We start from the raw sequence: 22416 nt of genomic DNA, 5'->3' as shown, positions 1-22416 counted from the left end.
TCTTTCATTTAAAGGGAGAGAGGGATCTTGGGCCCAGCATGGCACTTTATTGAAACAAAATAAAGCATTTAAATGAAAAAAACTATCATGTTTCCTGTTATTTTCAGTTTTAACAACTTGCACATTATAAGTAAAATCACCAACCACTCACACACACAAAGAAATTAGCATTAAAAACAGAAATCAGACAAACAATTAGGAAAGAACTGGTTACAACAGTAAATTACGCAGTACAAAACACTGCAGATAGAAGTCCGTAATAATTTGCAGGTGTTTAGAAAAGGAAATTTCACCTAGGGTGAACAGAGCAACCAGAAGAGATGAAAATCATTGAGATAATAGCAGGTTTAGGAGAAGACCTCAATTCAAAGGAAAATGTCATAAGGGTGACATTTAATAGAGTGAAACAAATAAAAAGTGCTTAGAAATGCACTTCAAATGGGATGACAGGGTTGGTCCCTCAGGTTGGATGCTTGTCATATGAAGAAAGATTGACAAAGCTTCTACATTCTCTAGAAATTTCTTGAAAAGAAATTTATTCTTCGCCCTAGAAAGGCAAAGAACTAGGGGTGACATGATAGAGGTGTACAAGTGGATGAATGGACATAACAAAGGGGATATTAATAGGGTATTAAAAGTATCAACACAAGACAGAACACGAAACAATGGGTATAAATTGGATAAGTTTAGATTTAGGAAAAACTTGGGTAAACATTGGTTCGGTTGTTGATTTGTAGAACCAATTACCGCGTAACGTGGTGAAGGTGGGGTCCCTTGATTGTTTCAAATGTGGGTGGTTTTCAAAACCACCTAGGGGTGGTTTTGAACAGTAAGCAAAACCACCCCTAGGTCCCATTCTTTATTAGAGTTCTGTAATTCCTTTCCACATACAGAAATTTGTAAGTTGTGTGTGGTCTATTTTCTCCGATTCTACATTCCATAACATGGCATTTATTCACATTGAATTCCATTTGCCACTTGATACTCCAAGCACTTATTTTATCAAAATCAATTTGAAGGGCATTACAGTTGTCTGTGTCTCCTATCTTCCCCAGTATCTTGGCATTATCCGCAAACATGTTCACATAATTTTGTAATCCTTCTAGTAGATCGTTTATGTAGACGATGAACATTACTGGTGCAATAAGTGAACCCTGTGGTACTCCACTAGTAACACTCCTTTAGTCAGATACATTGTCTCTGATTACTGCCCTCATCTGTCAGTTAGAAAATTGTGATAGAGCATATGCATCACTTTCCAACTTCAGACTTGCTTTTAATTACTATATATGGTTGGTGAACTACTAAAGAAACTGTTCATGCCTTTTGTGAGACCAAAAAGTGGAATATTCAGCACTTGTATGGTGCCCAAATTTCAAGAAGCACATAAATGAACTGAAAGAGATGCAGCGGCATGCTACAAAATGGCTTCCGGAACTGAAAAACAAGAGTTACAAGGAGAAACTACAGGCAATAAACATGCCGAAACTAGAAGATAGAAGAAAAAGAGGTGATATGATCACCACTTACAAAATACTAACAGGAATTGACCAAACTGAAAAAGAGGAAATCATGAAAGCAGCAAAAAAAAGATTAGAATGTTTTCTTTTACTTAGTGGTCGACGGTTAGAACAAGCCAAGTGAGGTGGTGGAGGCCAAACCCCTCAGTAGTTTCTAAGCATTATATGACAGAGTACTAGGAAGACAGGACACCACGAGCGTAACTCTCATCCTTTAACTACATGTGTAATTACACTTAGGTAATTACACATCAAATACTCTTATCTTTTATTTCTATAAATTCATAATAAAAAGCACAATTACAAACATTACAACTCTGCAAACCTGGCACACAGAGGAACTTGTTAATATCCACAAATAAACAATCTATGTGCTACAAGACACAGGAATAACTCTAGTTCAGGTATATACAGTGACTAGTCACTGACCATCATTGTTATCTCAGGCATCTCCACCTATTACTATGCTACATACAGCTTTACATTAACAACAAGAGCATGCCACGTTACCTTCTCCGGGACTGTGAAGGGTATGCGCCCTTGTTCCGCAAAAGCATTGTCCCATGAAACTGTTGCCCACGCATGAGGCTCTTGGTTGCCGTGGACAATCACCACAACTGGTAACGACAATGTCCACACCTAAGAATAAAAATAAACCAAAAGATTAACATAAATAACACTTGCTAAAATATCAAGTTTCAAATAACATTTCAAAATATTTGTCATTTTACAACAATTTTTCTAAACATTATTGCTAGAAAAGATAACTGAGTAACAGGGTTGATTTAATTGTTTTCACTTTGAAGACACTGAGGCCCTATTTGCAGGAACCACGTTGGAAAAAAAAGGGCCCCACCTGTACAACATTCAGTGACCAAACATAATACTGGATAAACAAAGCTATTTACTACAATTAAAAGTTCTTACATCAGTAATGTATGGCCCTCTAATTTTTTAAGCTATGGTTGAAAGTAGATGGGTAAATGTGGTTTCAGTCAAATGCTTATCATACAGGTTGACCTTAAATGTGCACTTGAGGATTGCAAAACATAGTATTTATCATATTTTATCAGTATTTATCATATTTTATCAGTATTTATCATATTTTATCAAATGCATTTACATCCATACATTGTTCTTTTTGCTTAATACAGTGGTACCTCAGTTTTAGAATTTAATCTGTTCCTGGAGACGGTTCGTAACCTGAAAATTCGTAAACCGAAGCGAATTTCCCCACAAGAAATAATGGGAAATGAATTAATCCGTTCCTGACTCCCCAAAAACTTCACTTCAAAGTAAATTTTATATCTAATTCACCCAAATCTTCACTACAAAAGTATGTTCAAGTTATTACCCTTGCTGATGACTCCTGTTGGCGTATGGAAGATGGTGAAGAGGAGGAGAGGTGTTACTGTTTGGAAGGGGAGTCCTCTCCCATTATAACATCAGGCAGTGAAGTTTCTCTGGAGTGCACTCTCTGGCACGTTTTGCCTGCATACCACTAGGTCCTGATTGTGGCGCACTGCTTGATTTTCTCACTTTCTCACAAGGAAACATTCCAATGAAGATTGTTTTTCCCTTCTTTGTAACACTTGTCTGTAGTGAGGCATCACATTGTCATTAAAAAGATCAATACAACGGCCTACTACAGCTTTATCTGGGTGATTCTTTTCAGCAAAACTTTGCAGTCCTTCCCATACTACACACATTTTCTTAATTAATGAGGAAGAGACACTACTGCCTCCTCTTCCTCCCCTGAAGATCTGTTGTAATGCCTAGATAGTTCAACAACACGAGTACCATTTTCATGCTTACGAATGATCTCTTGTTTTTCCTTTATGGTCATTCTCACATGTGATTTCTTGCCTTGAACCTTACCCCTGGCTTTCTTAGGACCCATGGCGAGATATATAATAACTTTTATGCTCAAATGGCCAAAAATCTGACAAAAAACTGTAAATTCTTGTGAAAAATTCAGGTGGGATAGTCACTGGGCGCAAGGCACTGGTAATCTGAGGTGCGATCGCCGTGCCACCACGTGCTAGGTCGGCCGTACTCATATCAACAAATTCGTATCCCGATTCAAATTTTCCGAACAAATCGGGCTTGTAACTCAAAAAGTTTGTAAACAGGGATGTTCGTAGCCCAAGGTACCACTGTATTTAAATTCTACCACTCAGCCTTTCATCCACCTTTACGAAATAAAATGAGTCAATGCACAGAGAAATCACCTTAACGTGATGTATCAATGTTCTTTCATTGATACATCCTGTTAATGAATTCTTTGTGCAATGAAGAGACGCATTGGAGGTAGAATTCCTATACAACAAAGCCAGAGAACATGGGGGAAATTTGTAAAACCCTGGTTTGGCTTTAGTGGAAGCCTCAGGAACCCTAGAGGCTTCAGTTAAATCTCAGGTTGCAATCCTTTTGACCATGTCGTGGTGTAGTTGTCTAAGGCATTTGCTTAGAAGTACCCAGAGCATAGGTTCAAATCCTAATCACGACTCCTGCTGATCTTATCAATAATTCAATCTTAATTTATAGTACAAACTACTAGAAAAATATAAACCATTACCCCCTTAACTACATTTAACCCTAACTTTATTAAAAATGAAAAAGTAAACAATCAGACTTACTTGGAAAACAAGTTCACCACCACCAACGCTGAACTGTGATTGGAAGAGTAAGGAGAACTTCTCATCCATAACAGACTCTGTGCCCTTCTTTTCAGCTCGTTTAATTTTGCGCAGCTGCATGTTGCGGAAACTAACAGATAGTTGTCTTGTGCCCTGAAATATACAAATTATAGTGACAATTGTTCGAATCCCTTTAAATCTATAAGAGAGCTAACAAAACACACTAATATATCATCTATACCTCATGCTTCACAATATTATGGCAAGCAAATTCCTGGTAAAAAAGCAAGTAAAATTATTTACTGGAAGAGTGCAAGAGATTTAGTGACATTCCAACCTTTCATACTGTTTTACACAAACTGTAGCATCTTGGGAAACTAATACCACAGCCCACCACCAAAACATCCCGTGATTGTCAATGATGAGAAAAACACTGAAGAACATGAGCATTATTGTGTAGTGTACAGTACAACCTCAATTCAACGTACCCCAATTCAACGAATCTCCAGCTAGTTCACACACTTTTCAGGCCGGATTTACTCACCCAGCTCGACAAACAATGGCTCGCCAAAGTGGGGGATGTTCGGATTTGCTTACGATGTCGAGACAGAGTTCACAGACTGGTGGAAAACTTTCCCATTCTATCACAGATTACAATTAGTAATTCCCTCATATGACAAGTTCGATCACACAAGTGGACCACATAAGTGGTCCACAAGTGATCCACAAGCTTACGATGTTGGGACAGAATTCACAGAGTGGTGGGAAAACTTTCCCATTCCATCACAGGTTGCAATTAATAATTCCTTCATAAGACAAGTTGGATCACACAAGTGGACCACACAACAAGTGAACCATATGAACCAAACACCAGCCAGAGTGGTCCACACAAGTGAACGACTGAGTTTCCATGATTTTCGTTCATTGATTTGTGGCACACGTATCTTTGTAAATTAATTTAAAGTCTGAAGTGTGATTAGCTAGCTACATGTGGTAATCTTCTTATAGACATTTTCTGTGACGAAACAAGGCGAGTGAGGGTGGAGAGATAAGGGAATACTGTACTGTTAACCTCACTTGGTTTTTCTTCATTTGTGTCGTCATTGTTCAATGACTCATGACTTTGAAAGTTTCAGATTAATAAATCATTTCTAAAACCAGAGTTTTAATAGCTTTTTATTATCCTAAACTAAACTAAACAAAAACAAAAATATACTGTAATATGATAGACATCTGCTATTTGAGAAATTATTTATGTTATTGGAACAACAACTTCAGCATGAGAGGGACGGGTCTAATCCTTGTACACACAGCACCATGCAAGGCCAAGAACGGCTGCTCGGAGAACCAACAATTCCGACATCTAGACAACGCCGCCTGCAGAAACTGTGTGACAGCAGCCTCCATAAACAGCAATGGAAAAAACAGAGATGAAAACCTAAGAGCCAGGGCCCAAGAAGCAAAGAACAGAGACACCGTCTCCTTCAAAATAGGCGCAAACAAGCCGCCCAGGCAAGGTGTTGCTAACCGGTTTAGACCCAAAGCTAACAAGGGGGGAGGTGAAAACACTGAAATCCTTGCGACGTGTACAATCACGGGGCCTAGCACAGAGCCTCCAAAATATTTTAAGTGGAACAATAGCCACACCAGGCAGACCCACACCAGGCTGCGCGGATGAGTGGCGTGGCAGTGTGACGTCTGCTTGTTTCCTTGGGATTGGAAAGAGTTCTACCGCTCTTTTCTGTTTTTAGTTATTTTCTTACCATGTGGGGTTTGTTTTGTTATGCCTACCTTTCTGGGTGCCTAACCTTGGTTGATAGCAGATAAAAGAAACCCCCAACCACAGGGTGGTTTTCCAGGGCCATTGCTCGCTGCAACCTCTCTGATGGGGCAAGGTTTTGGCTCGTGGTCCAAGGTAGGTCAAACTCCATAGACTAAATGCCCCAGTCTAATATATCACACATTAGTTCGATAGCTCCAGGGAGCCACAGAGCTGACCACAGAAAAGCGGTAAATTTCTGGATATATCGGACTTAATGACACTGCTGACGACTGAGAAAGACAAGCCTTAGAACATGGGACCAAAGAAACAGGATCAACCCACAAGGCATTCATCAATGCATAAGAGGTAGCAAAAAGGTAGTGAAGGGGAGTCGCTGTCACAATTCCTTCCTGTCTCCATGGAGTGGACCATCAACGTCTCCTAATTCCTGTGGCTTTGCTAATCATTCAGATGCTCCGACATGGATGTCATGGTGTCAGCATGGAATCGGCACCTTCCATTAAATGCAGTTCCATTTCCCAATCGTGAGGTACCTTGCGGGGAATGCTTTTCAGCTGGACTGGTTGTGGTTGGGGTTCTTATACCTCTTTTCCCCAATCCAGCTTTTCCACCAGATCCTGGCCAGGTTGGAGTCCTACTTAGGAAAGTGGACCTTCTGGCTCCTTGGTAACCAGCTCAGCCTTGGTTTCAAGCACTACTTACATATTCAGTAATTACATAAGTTTAGTTACAGGATGAGAACTACACTTGTGGTGTCACGTCTTCCCAGTACTCTGCCATACAATGCTTTCAAACTACTGTAATGATGGTTTTGGCCTCCACCACCACCTCACTTGGTGGAGGCCAAAGGAAAACATTTTAATATCTGCAAAAGAAAAACTTTCTAATATTTTTTTGGTATCTTTGTTTCATTAGCTTGAATCTGTCCTCTTATTCGTGAAGTTGCTGGTTTCAGGAATTCCTCCGTCAATTTGGTAGATTCATGCTGGTACTGTATTTTGTAATTTATCATATCTCCTCTTTTTCTTCTATCTTCTAGTTTTGGGATGTTTAACACCTCCAGACTCTCCTCATAACTCGTTTCTCAGTTCTTGAAGCTATTTTGTAGCATGCCGTTGCACCTTTTCCAGTTTATTTATGTTCTTCTTGAGATTTGGGCCCCGTATGACTGCCATCCATCTAATTAAAAGCAAGTCTGAAGTTGGAAAGCAACACATATGCTCCTCTCACAATGTTCTTTGTGTGTTCTCCTGGAAACAGCTTACTATTCAAAACCACCTCTAGGTCAAAGTTCTTTATTAGAGTTCTGTAATTCCTTTCCACATAATTTGTAAGTTGTGTGTGATCTACTTTCTCCGACTCCACATTCCACAACACAGCATTTATAAACATTGAATTCCATTTGCCTCTTGTCGCTCCAAACACTTATTTTATCTATATCTATTTGAAGGACATTACAATTGTCTGCATCTCCTATCTTGCACAGAATTTTAGCATCACATGTTCATAAAATTCTGTATTCCTTCTGGTAGATAATTTATGTAGACAATGAACATTACTGATGCAAGAACTGAACCCTGTGGTACTCCACTAATAACACTCCTCAAGTCAGATACATTGTCTCTGATTACTGCCCTCATCTGTCAACAAAATTTTCAGCCATGTCAGAAGTCTCCGTCACCCATCCAGCATATTCCAATTTCCTGTACAGCCCCTTGTGTGGGATTCTTATCAAAAGACTTTTTTTTTCTTCTTCTTAAAAACTAAGATGATTTGTTACACAGGATCTTCCTATTCAAAAACCAAACTGTCTGTCTGTTATTATGTCATTAATTTCAAGGTGTTCAACCCATTTAGCTTTAACTATTTTTTCTAGTGTTTTGAGTACCACACTTGTTAACGATACGGGTCTATAATTTAGAGGTTCCTCTCGACTTCCATTTTTATAAATTGGTACTATGTTTGCCTTTTTCTATATATCTTAAGATTCCTGGGCACAAGGATGTTTGGAATATTAATTGGAGTGGAATGCTAAGCTCAGTTGCACATTTTCGCAGCACCCAAGGTGAACTTGAACACACACACACACACACACACACACACACACACACACACACACACACACACACACACACACACACACACATACATAGATAGGTGGGGTTATGAAGGACTTCAAGGTAAAAATACTAGAGAAGAGGGGTATGAACGTGGAAATGAATAATCTGAGATGCATTTGTGTTAAGAAGGAAGATAAAGTATGATGAAGATCCCACAGAAAGATGTAGAGTACAAGTCAGTAAGTAGTAAAAAGTGAGGAGTTTATAGTAATGGCTTCATTCAGTCACACAGGACAAATAGATGCTAACAGACTTGTTGAGGATCAGAGAAAATCTGAAGTAGGAGAGGAAAGACAAGAATATGGGCAGACATGTTGACAATAACATGTTAGAAAGTATGGATTATTTGTGAATATGATTGACTTGTATTTATCACTCATGGGAAGCACTTAACACTTGTTAGCTTGAAACATTCCGGCACTCTGAATGTCCTGGTGAAGTGTCATGGTGCTTGTTATATGAGACGGAAGATATGTTGAATAGCTTTTTTTTTTTAAGGTAATATACCTATAATTTTCTTTGCCTATTTGCTCTCCACTTTCTACCAGACAAACAAAGTAGGGAAAGAAGGTAATGATTATTATTACTTGTTTAGTTTGTTCAGGTTTGGTGGAAGATAAAATAGTTTATTTACCCTGTTGCAATAATTACCCAAGTGTAGTTACAGGATGAGAGCTACGCTCGAGGTGTCCCATCTTCGCAGTACTCTGTCATAACGCTTTGAAAGTACTCTAAGTAGTTTGTACATTGTAAGATATGAGGCCTGTTGGATTTGGTTTCCCGCTATCAAGGGACAGGAAACCTGTAATTAGGTTTAACAAGGTCCCACTAGGCCAGTTATTGACCTTCACAGGATGCAGCTCACAACAATTACTTGACCTAACTGGAAATAAAATAGCTGAAATTACCCAAGTATAAGGCAAGTAAAGCAAGTACAAGGTCAACCCACTAGAGACACGTTGTGGGAACACCAAATCCAATATCTGGCTCCACAGAGGGCTTACCTCGACCAACAGAAGACCAAGTCCCAGCCTCCAGAAAGGTAAAAAAAAAACTCAGGAATTCAAAAAATTTGAAGGAGGCCAACAGGCTGCAGCCACCAACGAGTGCAGTCATGATACAACCCCAGGAAAGAGGAGTGGAGAAAATGTGGAAGCAGATAGAAGAGCATGATGGAACCCATTGCAGACAAGCCCAAAGGACAGCCACCAGAAGAGCCACCAATGAAATAGTAAACCCAAGCATGGAGCAGCACGAGACTCACAACCAGAGAAGAAGCGGGGGCAAGCAAGTAGACATGGAGGGATGTGAAAGAAAAGACCCCAGAATTCTCAGGGGATGATCAACACCCCACACAACACAAGCATGCGTAATTGACTAAGCTGTGCCATGAATCAAGCAAAAAGGGCACACATGCCAGCCAGGAAAACACTTGAACCTCAGAATGCTCCCATAAGGCTAAAAAGACCCAAACACAAAAGCAGCAGAGTCAACAACAAGGCATAAGCCTGGTCATGCACGAGGCACAGAAAAGCACTCCACAAGCTGTTAAAGGAGGGACCCAAGAGGTAGGAGACCTCTGGAAGAAGAATCCCAACAGGCCCCAAATGCACATGGAAATGAACCCAAAGCATAGTTACACAGGAATGGTGGGGAAGGGATTCGAAAATCTTACCTCCTTGCAAAAAGGAACCCCTCAGAGGAAAACAAGGAACCACACAGATTAATCACACACTTGTGTGAGAAAATCCGTACGAGCTGTGAGGAGGATTCGAACCTTTGCGGTGGGTATTCCCACGCACGTGTCCTAATCAACTGGTCCCCGGTAGGCCTTTAGAACTCCATAGCTGATGTGACTTAGTAGATGGTAGACCATCAGTGATACTAATTTTCAGGAAGCCACTCGATGGATTATCGCATAATGTATCCAATTCGGGCCTTTTGCTATGGAGCGACAAAGTGACAAACTAAGGTTCAGGACGGTGTAAGAAAGTGTTTTGTGTAGCAGGACTGTATGGCAAAATCTGAAGACCACAACAATGAATTTAAAAGCAAGGAATTGGACTGGAAGCCATTACTAGTGCTAATTGCTGAAAAGTAACAGCTGACCTTATTTGTAATGGATACTGGCTCATCACAAATTCATTCACATCGAGCACAAGAGCTATTTTAGTATTAAATTTACCAGCAATTTTGTTATATTTTCTTCCATACACAAGGACCAGGGATAGGCAGAAAACAGCATTAATTCAAATTACAATGTGGAGGTGAAATAGTAGTGGAGCTATGAGGTGGCACTGCAGAAGCATCAGTGCAGTGATGTACTGAGTACTGCATTGTGCACAATATAATAATGATGGGATAAGAGTAGTATTGCCTTGTATTTCCTCCACAATATCACTTAAAAAACAACAACATTAAAAAATACTTGCCACAAAGAAAATGATTCTATCTTACATTCTTTTACTTCTATCACTTATCAACCCGTTCTCGCAAATTTAATAAGTCAATATTGACTTATTAAATATGTGCATAGGTGACATACTTAACATAATAGATACCCTTAAAAAGATTCATAGAAAACACCGACCTTACCTAACCTACTTAGTATGTTAAGATAAGCATCTTATTGCTTCGTAATTACAATTATTACCTAACCTATAATAGGTATAGGTTAAGTAATAATTGTAATTACGAAGCAATAAGATGCTTATCTTAAGATACTAACAAGGTTAGGTAAGGTCGGTGTTTTCTATGAATCTTTTTAAGGGTATCTATTATGTTAAGTATATCACCTATGCACGTAGTTAATAAGTCAATATTGACTTTACGAATTTGCGAGAACGGGTTGCACTTATACAACCTATATGTACATTTATTTACCATTAGGCCTACTATGCTAACAAAATGACTGGACATTCTATGGCACTTACACTCAGGTTACTTGCATCTTTATTAATTTTGTTGGAGGTTACAGAAAGTTGCATAACTGTGCAGCCCTGCCATATTTACAACAGATTCTGGAAAGGTGCAGACTACTTGATAAAAATGAAGAACATGTTGGTAATGGTGAAAAACAGAAGAGGATGAATGAAAACTCAGACAAGAACACAACATTTAATAGGTACACAAGAAAACAATGAACATGTTAAATATTACGTGTTCATCCTAGTACAACACCTACCTGATGGTATTCCATGGTGCCTGTGTTATTTAGAATTTCTCCTGACTGTTCACCTTTGTTCATCTGATCATTCTTTAATAGTGCATTGGCTTGTGCTTCACTGATGATAGATACTCGAACCTGAGGTGGCGTCATGTTGACATTAAGTTTGCCACCCACCAGCAACCGCACTGTAGCTGTAAACCGCGTGTTTGTTTTCATCACTTGTGGTGGTTGTTTCTCAATGATGAATGTGCTAAAAAGAAAGTGTTATGCAGATTTACATTTATTCCATTTTTCCCCCACAATCATTAAAAAATTATTATACTGAGTACAGTAAGAATGTTATGTTTGCCAGAAAGACAAATTTAAATTGAAACCACTAAGAAGAGAAAAGGAAAGGAAATGGTATGTATAATAATAACCATGTAAATGGTATGTTTAGTAATAAATACAGTGTACGTAGGAGGGAGCCGGTCGGCCGAGCGGACAGCACGCTGGACTGTGATTCTGTGGTCCCGGGTTCGATCCCGGGCGCCGGCGAGAAACAATAGGCAGAGTTTCTTTCACCCTATGCCCCTGTTACCTAGCAGTAAATAGGTACCTGGGTGTTGGTCAGCTGTCACGGGCTTCTTCCTGGGGGTGGAGGCCTGGTCGAGGACCGGGCCGTGGGGACACTAATAGCCCCGAAATCATCTCAAGATAACCTCAAGATAACGTAAGACAAGCAGCGGATCAAGGAGGAAGTGAAACCCCAAAAAATATTACAAACACCCTGTATAAAAACATATAACATTTAAACAATTAAAACTATTAAATAACATATAAAATTGCAAAAACTTATCCTCTATATACACATGTCTTGATGCCTCTTTCTCCATAATTATCACTTGTTTGAGAGAAGCATTCAGGCAGTCCCATCTTGCCATAATCCTTCAACAACCTCCTAACATTTATGCCATCATGACACTTTTCCCCACAATTAACTTTGCCATGTAATCAGAGAATTCAGACATAATTTGTTCCATTTCCTGATCTTAGGGCAATGGTGGTGGATACCTACTATCTGGCCTGTGATTGGTGGATATCTACTGTGGCCTGGGATCAGTGGGTATATGTCTGTATTCCCTCTGGTTTGGATTATCATCTTAGTTTCAATTTGGCCTGTTCAATGCTAGTTCCCAGCCCTTCTCAATCATTGCCCTAGTCTAATGGACTCTACTGGGTTTTGCCTCTACCAGTTGATTTATGACCAGAACTTCCTCAATGGTTTAAATCTCTTCCAATTGTCATATTTAGTTTGTCATTACTGTATCGCTTCTGGGGTGGTAGGTGGCTGGCAGACATTCTGGTTTTTCTTTAGAAGCAGCCTTCAGGGCTGCAGTTTAATGCTGCTTGGTGTCCTTCTGCTATTCCTGGTCCTTCTTCATTTATCATCACTGTTGGCTGCTGTTGGGCTGCCCTTTCAGAGGTGGCTCTTCTGAACCATTAGTAGTTCCCTTATGTTGCCATTTCATGTTTAACCATAGCTGGTGTTTCCCCCCCCCCAATTTAATTTATCCTTGACACCTTTCATCCTGCTTAATCAGGCATTGTTCCCTTTTTTGGTCAGCTCATACTCCTTGTGGGCTGCTGTGGCTTGTCAGGATCCTGCAGATTTTGTCCTCAGCTGGGTTTTGTGAGTCTCCTATTCTTCTTAGACCAACAGGGTGGCTAGCCAAGTGGGCAAGCTTCATACTTGTTGACGACCACTTGTATCTAGCAATTATACCCAGGAAAAAGGTTTACACAACCATTTATCAAAATTTAGTCAGAATAGTTACATCATGGTTTCCCATTTCTCAAGGCTGAATTTAGTCTTTGTAAGCAATTTGGACCTTTTGGATGGTGTCACTCTCCATCTTCCATCTAAACACCACAGCTAATGGCTCAGTTTTTTCATAGAGTGGTAACCTTTCACAGGCCCATAGTTCCCCTTCGTGCCTCTGCCCTAGCAGGATTTTTATTTTCCCACATGTACTCACAGCTCATGTCCTGACCCAGTGGTCCAATTCAGTTTTGAGGTTCCATGTCCTGTCTGATATGTCTCGCACTCATCTTTATCGCATGGCCATAGACCTTGCGGTAAATCCAGGACCTGGTTCTTTCAGATGTTCTCCACCACAGATAAGCCCATTACTTATTTTGTTTAATTGTACAGGGCAATCTCAATTCGGCGAACTATACAGCGCCATCCATATTAGTTAGAGTGTGGGATTTATTGTAACCATGATACTTTCTAGAGGCATTTGTGAGATGCAATTATTTGATTAAAGACAAGAAAAATGCATTGCTTCAGCTGTTTCTTCCTTCTAATGTTGCTTCCATTTACATTAATCATTAAAATATGATTTAAGCCATATTAAAATTGTTACACTTTTTGTGTAATACAGTGCTACATATACCCTAATATTTCCAATGCTCTACAGGCTAATTAAACTAAGCAAAATTTTGACAAGCCATGTAAAACAAGCATGCTCACCTTGGCATGCCATGTAAAACAAGCACACTAACTTTGGCATGCCATGGAAAACAAGAATGCATACCTCTGGTACACCCCAGCCAGCCAAAATGTTTGCCCCCCAACTAAGGGGTTCAGAAAGAGGGGCCAAAGACCTCTGACACCCCAAAAGTAAGGCCCCTACCCCAGTAGTTTGGCCTTAAAGAGCAAACTCTAAACACACCAGTGTCAGCCTGTCAGTGCAGGGGCAGTGCTAGGAAGCACATAAGAGAAGGTGGCCTTCACCTTCATGGTGGTTACAGAACAATACCATGCTAATGGCCCCCTGCAGGACAAAGTCCAAGAATGGCCAGCACTTAGCTGAGAAGCTGTGGGAGTAGCACAGCTGGTTGATGACCTAAGAACACTATTGTAGACAACTGATGGTGTCCACATCAGTGACAGAACTGGCTTGGAAGACTGGGAAAAACATGGGGTTGTGCCCCCACCCTACTGAGCTAGCAAACTTGCAATAGTTTAAAGAAATTCAATCATGTTTACATTGTTTAGGAAGTTCGTTTGGCAGTTTCGAGGCTTCAATTTCTCTGAACCCAGCAGTGGTCTGTATTGGTTCTCCAACTTTCTGGACGATTTCCTGGTGGGGTAGTGGAGTGTGTCCCCAGTTATTGTGCCTCTTACGAAGGGCCAGGTTCTAGCTCTGATCCCTGGTAGACGAAGAAGAAATAAGGGTCTGATGTTACCTAGTAGCTGGGAGCCATCCCTGTGAGATAGCTTCAGAGATCCACATAGGATTCCCACAGACAGACAGAATTATGAAGGAACTGTATAGGTCACCTCATTGGAAAATGGAATATAAAAAATATCCACAGAGGATCAAATTGACTCACCTTGTGACAAGAGAAGACAAAAGACGTGTAATATGAGAGTTGAGAGTAGGTAGCATATCAACGCCTCCGGGCGGTGTTATAGGTATTTTTGTTTGATGACGTTCACATTCCTTAATCTGATGCCGATTCAACCATATTATTTCTGCCAATGCCTCACACCTGAAAGGAAAATAAAGCCAGAAATAAATGTAATGAAATGCCATTTTCTGGGTGAGCCCCTTCGGCTCTCTGAAGCTATTGGACTGATATACGCTATATTAGTCTGCAGCATCATTCAATGGAGTTCAGCCTACTGGGGACCACGAGCTAGAACCTGGCCCCTTCAGAGGTACAGGGAGAGCACCCATAAAAAAAAAAGCACTAGTCAAAGGTTAAGTTTGAGTGAAACAAAAAGGGAGCGATGGCCCTGGAAACCCCCATGCGTTTGGGAGCATTCTATGTCTACCATCAAACGGGTTTAGGCACCTAGAATGGCAGGCATAAAAAAAAAAACACTTGGAAAGAAATTGCAACCAAAGACCGAACAGAGACAGAACTCCCAAAAAACATAAGAAAACAAGCAAACATCATTCACTGCCGCTGTGCCACTTTATCCGCACAGCCCTCCCCTCCTTGGGAGAGGAAGGGAGGAGCCCCAGATCCCCGTGCCAGCTACTCACACCTCAGTTCAGAGGCTGAGCATCAAAAACAAAACCACTGACAGGATTGCCAGGGAGCCCAATGGGCTACAGAAAATAATATAGTATTTAATGAAGATAAGTTCCAGCTCTTGCGCTATAGAAAAAATGAAAATATAAAAGCAGAAACCCATACAATACACAGTCAAATCATAACAGAACAAAAAAAGCAATGTAAAGGATTTGGGTGTACTCATGTCGAAAGACCTTCTGTGTTAAAGAACACAAAAAAGTAGCCGTCACAACTGCAAGAAAAATGACAGGTTGGATAACAACTTTTCAAACTAAAGATGCTATAACAATGATGATACTTTTCTAGACGCAAGTGCTCTCTACAATGGAATACTGCTGCTCAGGACCGTTCACTCAGTGGACGGTCTATGCCGTCGACTCTTCCCCAGAGCCCCTTCAACGGGGCGACCCATGAAAAGGCCAACGCCCTTTAAGAGAAGACAGTTGACGAGCAGAGCGAGCATTGCGCTGAACAGAAGATGCCAGCTCCAAAGGATGCCCTGGCTCAGAAACTGGCACCAAAGGCCCACCCCAACTGGAAGAACCCCAAGCCCTGGCATGACCTGTCCAAGAGACACGAGAACAGCCGCCCTGGAGAACTAACAAATTCGACATAGGACGGCAACTAGACGAGGCCGCCTGCAGAATATGAGTGACAGCACTGTCTGCAAACAGCACTGCACGAAGGGCAACGAAAACCTAAGAGCCAAGGCCCAAGCAGATTCAAAGGGGAGAGCGAGCCAAACACATGGGGGTTTCTCAGCCAGTCCTCAAAAAATGGGGAGATAAATGTACACAGCCCCACAAGTGCAAATATGTACTATGTATGACAGTCAAGAATTGTACTTATTTACACTTAGTATTAAATCGTACTGTCAAATATATTATGAATATTTGAGTTTACCTAAAAAGCTGAATAGAAAACCACGACCTCACCTAACCATCTTAGTTTGTGAAGATAAGCATTTTATTGCATCTTAATTACAACTACTACTTGACCTATAGCTATATTGATATTATAGTTTTATAAAACAAATAAAACAAAACTAAAATATTTCAATAAATTGTAAAGTAACTCAAGATATTTTCAAATTTTCTATATAATCTCTATTGTTTAATAAAAGTGAAAAAGAAATTCCTAATATTTAAAACTTGTGTATAGCAACTGAACTTTAAAATTTCATCTTAAAATTTTAAGTGTCCTAACAGAAAACAAGGAGAATTAAATCGGGGGCAGGGGGGGGGGGGGTAAATGCAACAGCCCCATAAGTGCAATTATGTACTATGTATAAGTCAGGAAATGTACTTATTAGACTTGGTATCAAAATGTACAGTACTGTCAATTCGAAGGATGGGTTGGGGTTTCTATAGGTCACTGCTCCCTGTGCCTCTCTAAGGGGGACATGTTCTGGCTCGTGGTTAGTCTGATAGCTCAACGAAGCAGGAGGGGCTTCCCACAGAAAAGACCAGCAGGACTCAAATAATGGCAGTCCTATCCTTTTCATGTGTCCTTTCTTGGATATAACTATACAGTAGCACTTTTTGATGATCTGCTACATAGCCTCCACCTTTGAATTGCAATTTCAACAAATACTGCATTCACATTTTTATTTTCCTCAAACATATTTGTTACCTGGAGCATACCTGGTGAGGGTTTCAGGAATTCTTCTACTCCCTGAGGCCAGGCTTGACTTGCGTGATAACTTGGTCCAACAGGCTGTTACTTGATGTGGCCCACAGCCCCCCCCCCCCATATGTTGCAACCCGTTCTCGCAAATTTAATAAGTCAATATTGACTTATTAGTTGCGTGCATAGGTGACATACTAAACATAATAGTTTCCCTTGAAAAGCTTCATAGAAAACACCGACCTTACCTAACCTACTTAGTATGTTAAAATAAGCATCTTATAGCTTCGTAATTACAATTGTTACTTAACCTATTATAGGTATAGGTTAGGTAATAATTGTAATTACGAAGCAATAAGATGCTTATCTTAACATACTAAGTAGGTTAGGTAAGGTCGGTGTTTTCTATGAAGCTTTTCAAGGGAAACTATTATGTTAAGTATGTCACCTTTGCACATATTTAATAAGTCAATATCGACTTATTAAATTTGCGAGAACGGGTTGTATATCCACCACAGCCCGGTTGGTCTGGCACTTCTTGCAAGAACTTGTCTAAGTGCCTTTTTAAGAATTTCCAATGCTTGCTGGGAGGGTATTGAATAGTCGTGAACCCTGATGTTCAGTGTTCTCTGATTATGCCCATGACACCTCAATTCCTCACTGGTTCTATTCTGCATTTTCTTCTGTATCTTTTGCTCCAGTATGATGCTATCCTACAGTGCAAATTTGGAACCTGGCCATCCATTATCTTCCATGTATATATTATTTGATACCTTTCTTGTCTCCTTTTCAAAGATTACATTTTGAACTTTGAGATGGTCCCAATAATTTAGGCGTTTTATCATTTCTATGCGTGTCATAGGTTCTCTGAATTCCTTCTAATTCACATTTCTCTCATGCTCTAAAAAGGGGAAGACAGTACTGAGCAGTACTCAAGACAGGACAGCACCAGTAATTTAAACAGTATTAGCATTGCTGTGGAGTCTCTAGATTTGATCGCTCTCATTATCCATCCTATTTTTTTCCTGGCCACCTCTATATTTGCCGAGTTATGTTCACTAAATGTCAGGTTGTCAGACATCATAATTCCCAGATCTTTTACATGTTGCTTTCCTTCTGTGAATAAGTCTGATTGTATCTTGTAATCTGTATTTTATTTAAGTTCCTCATTTCCACCAAACCTAAGTACAGTACCTGGAACTTATCATTGTTAAACATCATATTTTCCGTTGCCCAATCGAAGACTAAATTAATATTGGCTTCCAAGTTTTTCAGTGTCTTCTACAGAAAAAATTTTCATGCTGATTTTTGCATCATCTGCAAAGAATGACAGGAAGCTGTAACTAGTATTTTTGACTATATTTGAGCAAAAAATGAGAAATAGCAGTGGTGCAAAGACTGTGCCCTGGGGTACAGAACTTTTAATTGCACTTGCTCTTATTTGACTGACTGTTACACACTGCATTCTGTTTGACAAAGTAGAAAATCCAACGCCTCACTTTACTCACTATTCCTATTGATCTCATTATCTCTTGTACAGGGTTCTGTCCCAATTCCATTTCCTCAGACTCACATCATCACTTCTGTGTCTATTTCTTCGATCTCCCAGTTTAGATTTATTTTTCTTTGTTGTAATAGTCGTGTTATTTTCCCCTTTTATTTTTTTTTTAATTTTTTTTTTTTTTTTTTTTTTTTTTTTAATTCCTGTTACAAAGGACTTTGTCTGGCCCATGCAGCTTCTTTGTGATAACTATTATGAGGAGGGAATCCTGACAAACTCCAGAAAAATTTGAAATATTACAGTGCAAGGGAAGGGAAGTATCAGGAGAAAGTGCCAAGCCATTAAGACTATATACAGTATAGCACGTGGAGGGGATCAGGATAAGGATTTAGGATGAGATGAGGAGGGAAAGAATGGTGCCTAACCACTTGGATGGTCGGCGATTGAACACTGACCTGCATGAGGCGAGACCATTGCAACGATCTACAAACGGTCAGTGTTGACCGTTGTGTTGCAACGGTCAACGAGCCTAACAAGAAGATCACGGATATAGAAAATAAATGTGACTTGTCCATATATTACATCAATTATGCTATATACCTGCAGTAGTACCACAGATAAGCAACCACCACAACAGTACCCTACCAGATGTATAATGCTCCTCAAGAGTTGTCATAATACGCCTATGGCCAGAGTTAACTGTATTTAATTTAGTTTTGGGAGTGATTTAGCATATAAGTTTGAGAGGCTGAATAACTTCTTAAGTTGTTGTAAATGACTTGTGCAATATATTTGTATGATTATAACATTTGTAATTACATAATATATATATGTATGTCTGCATGGATAGATGATAGGATAGTCAGTAGCCTTTCAAATGATTTTTAATAAACGTATTACTGTACTGTATATCAAGCTGAAAATCACAAGTTTTACAGTGGCTTCGATCATGATGATACAGTATTTAATAAATCTTTTAATAAATCTATCACATTACACTTGCCATTCTTGTATCTGATCAAGTTTATTTTGGTTAAATGGTTTTCCGTTCCCTGCCATTTGTTGTTCCCGTTTCCAGTTAATGAGTTCTTCATCAAGAATCCGCTGCTGAAGACTGTTTAGGCGATCGATGGTTCCCTTGTGCTTCTCTGCCAGGTCCATGCGTCGCTGCAGCAATCCCGACACCTGATAACAACAATATCCTCTCATGATAACAATCTTGCACATGTGTGTACTGTACTTCAATATCACACTCGCATTTTCATACTCAAAAGAAAACCTACAAATACAAAAACTGAAGAGCAAATAAAACTTTCGCAATTCTGAGATGGGGTCATGGGGAACATAAGTAAAATGTGGGAATAATGATTAGAGGCTAAAATTGAGTGAGAAATTTACACTTCTGCGCCCCCGGCATGCACGCCGCCAATTTAGAGGTCACGCCCCCATCGTACGGGCGAGCGCCATTCTCAAGTCGATTGTCACACAATCGACTTGAGAATGGTCCAGGACGGACCGAAACGTCGTCGTCCCTTCACCTTCTAGTGTGTGGTCTGTTCAACATACTTTAGTAATATAGTATATCATTGGAGAGAGATACAAGTTATTTTATACTTTACTCGTGTAAAAATCTTTAAATAAAATTAAATTAAGCATTTAACTTGAGAAACCATGAAACAGATTGCCTTTGTCACTGGACAATCTCGAGACCTCAGAGCTTTATACCATATAGAAAATAGTGGGGAAATGCAGCACTCAAAATCAAAAGTTTTCTCGGTACAATATTAAAAGTGCAAGGTTTACAGAAAGTGATTTTCTATTATGTATTGCAACTAAAGTCTCTCAAGTCATATACTAACTACAAAAATTTCTTCAGAACAAAATATACAGCACAATGTGTACCTTCTGAGCCAACTGTTGTTCACCAATTTCTTTTCGCCTCCTCAAGTTCTGTTCCACTTCTCGATTCTGCGCCGTTCTTTCTTGACCTTGAATGTGAGATAGATGAGCTGGAAAAAATAAGTAAAGCATCATAATACTAGTCCATTCTTTTATTCAATGATTCAGAGCTGCTTGGAACCCTTGAGGTTTCAAGTAGTTATCTGAACTGCTAGCAGTTCTGCAGCAGTTGAACTAGCAATTCAGATAATTGAACTGATAACGGTTCAATTACCTGAACTGCTTGGTTGCAATCGACACCTTATCAAATATGTCCCTGTAACCTAATGTAAAATCCGGATACAGTAGTTAAAACTTGAACAACTAAATCTAGATAATGAAAATAACCTATTATGTAAGAAATTATAGTTAAATTTTAATACAAATAACTTTCTTAGGTGGGCAAAGATTGGTGACTTAACCTTGAATCTAATCCTTAGATTGGTTTGAAAGCATTGCTTCATATTACTAAAGTAAAGTGCTATACAGTGGTACCTCGGTTTAAGAGTTTAATCCGTTCCTGGAGACAGCTCGTATTCCGAAGCTAATTTCTCCAGAAGAAATAATGGGAAATGAATTAATCCGTTCCTGACTACCCCAAAAACCCCACATCAAACTAAATTTTATACCTAATTCATCTAAATAAACCTACAAAACTATGTTCAAGTTATTATTTACCCTTGTTGTTGAATGCTGTAGGCGTATGGAATATGGTGAGGAGGGGGGAGGAGGAGAGGTGTTACTGTTTGGAAGGCGAGTCCCCTTCCATTATCACATCAGGCAGTGAGGACCTTTCTGGTGTGCACTTCCTGGCACGTTTTGCCCGAGTACCACTAGGTCCTGGTTGTGGCTCACTGCTCGATTTTCTCACAAATCTGTCCATGGAAGCTTGTTTTTCCCTTCTTCGCAAGCTGTCTCTGTAGTAAGGCATCACATTGTCATTGAAAAGATTAAGGCAACGGCCTACTACAGCTTTCTCTGGGCGAGTCTTTTCAATAAAAGTTTGAATCTCTTCCCACATCTGACACACATTCTTAATTTCTGCAGAAGGGACATTCGCTACTGCCTCATCCTCCTCCACTTGAGAATCATCAGCTGCGTCGTCTTGCTGTTCCTTTTGAAGGGCTTTTGAGTTCTTCGGTGGTCAGTTCTTCGTTGTGTTCTTCCACCAACTCCTCCACATCACCATCCAATTCCAAGCCCATTTGCCAGCCCAGAGTAACAATTTCCTCAACAATAGGCACATCATTTACAGGCTCAAACCCCTCAAAGTCTAGTTCTGTCACACATTCAGGCCACAATTTTCTCCAGCCAGAGATCAGGGTTCTTTGAGTCACTTCTTGCCAGGCTTTGTCAATGAGTTTTAAAGCACTACAAATGTTAAAATGGTCTTTCCAGAACTCTTTGAGAGTGAGGTTTGTGTCACTTCAAAACATTTCCAGAAAAGTGCTCTTTCATACAGTTTCTGAAAATTCGCTATGATTTTCTGGTCCATAGGCTGAATTAGAGGAGTGGTGTTAGGAGGAAGGAACTTTATTGTGAGAAATTTACCGTATCTGTGCATCAATTCATCTTCCAATCCTGGAGGATGAGCAGGAGCATTGTCGAGGAGAAGCATGGCCTTGAGTGGCAAATTTTTCTTCTGCAGATATTTTTCTATGGTAGGGCACAGCACTTCATTCACCCACTCCGAAAAAATAAGCCTAGTCACCCATGTTTTTTTATTAGACTTCCATATCACACACATTTGGGTTTTCTGCACTTTATACTGTTTGAAAACCCTTGGATTTTCAGAATGATACACTAGTAAGGGTTTAATTTTCAAATCGCCACTCGCATTTGAACACAGCACAAGCGTAAACCTATCTTGTGTCCGGGCAAGGATTTTCCTCCTTGGTAATGTATGTCCTCTTAGGCAATCTTTTCCAAAACAGTCCTGTTTCGTCACAATTAAACACTTGTTGCGGTAGGTATCCCTCAGCCTCTGCAAACTCTTTAAATTCTTCAATAAATCGTTCAGTGGCTGGTTTGTCTGAGCTGGCTGCCTCC

At 39.9% G+C, this 22416-nt stretch overlaps 1 protein-coding gene across 9 annotated transcripts in view; it reads right to left on the bottom strand.

The window, feature by feature from the left end:
- Stat92E (Signal transducer and transcription activator Stat92E) overlaps positions 1-22416 on the bottom strand; it is an 83823-nt gene that overhangs the window by 40182 nt on the left and 21225 nt on the right. For all 9 annotated transcript variants that reach the window (XM_045743279.2, XM_069334479.1, XM_045743278.2 and 6 more), the window contains 6 exons: positions 20332-20438; positions 19433-19614; positions 14613-14771; positions 11247-11481; positions 4160-4312; positions 2031-2159 (listed from right to left, as the gene is read on the bottom strand). In XM_045743279.2, the coding sequence (XP_045599235.1) occupies positions 2031-2159; positions 4160-4312; positions 11247-11481; positions 14613-14771; positions 19433-19614; positions 20332-20438 (965 nt within the window). The remainder of the gene's footprint in view (positions 1-2030; positions 2160-4159; positions 4313-11246; positions 11482-14612; positions 14772-19432; positions 19615-20331; positions 20439-22416) is intronic.

Source organism: Procambarus clarkii, chromosome 31 (assembly GCF_040958095.1).
Source record: "Procambarus clarkii isolate CNS0578487 chromosome 31, FALCON_Pclarkii_2.0, whole genome shotgun sequence".
Lineage (NCBI taxonomy): Eukaryota > Metazoa > Arthropoda > Malacostraca > Decapoda > Cambaridae > Procambarus > Procambarus clarkii.
This window is presented reverse-complemented; position numbering and strand designations above follow the sequence as displayed.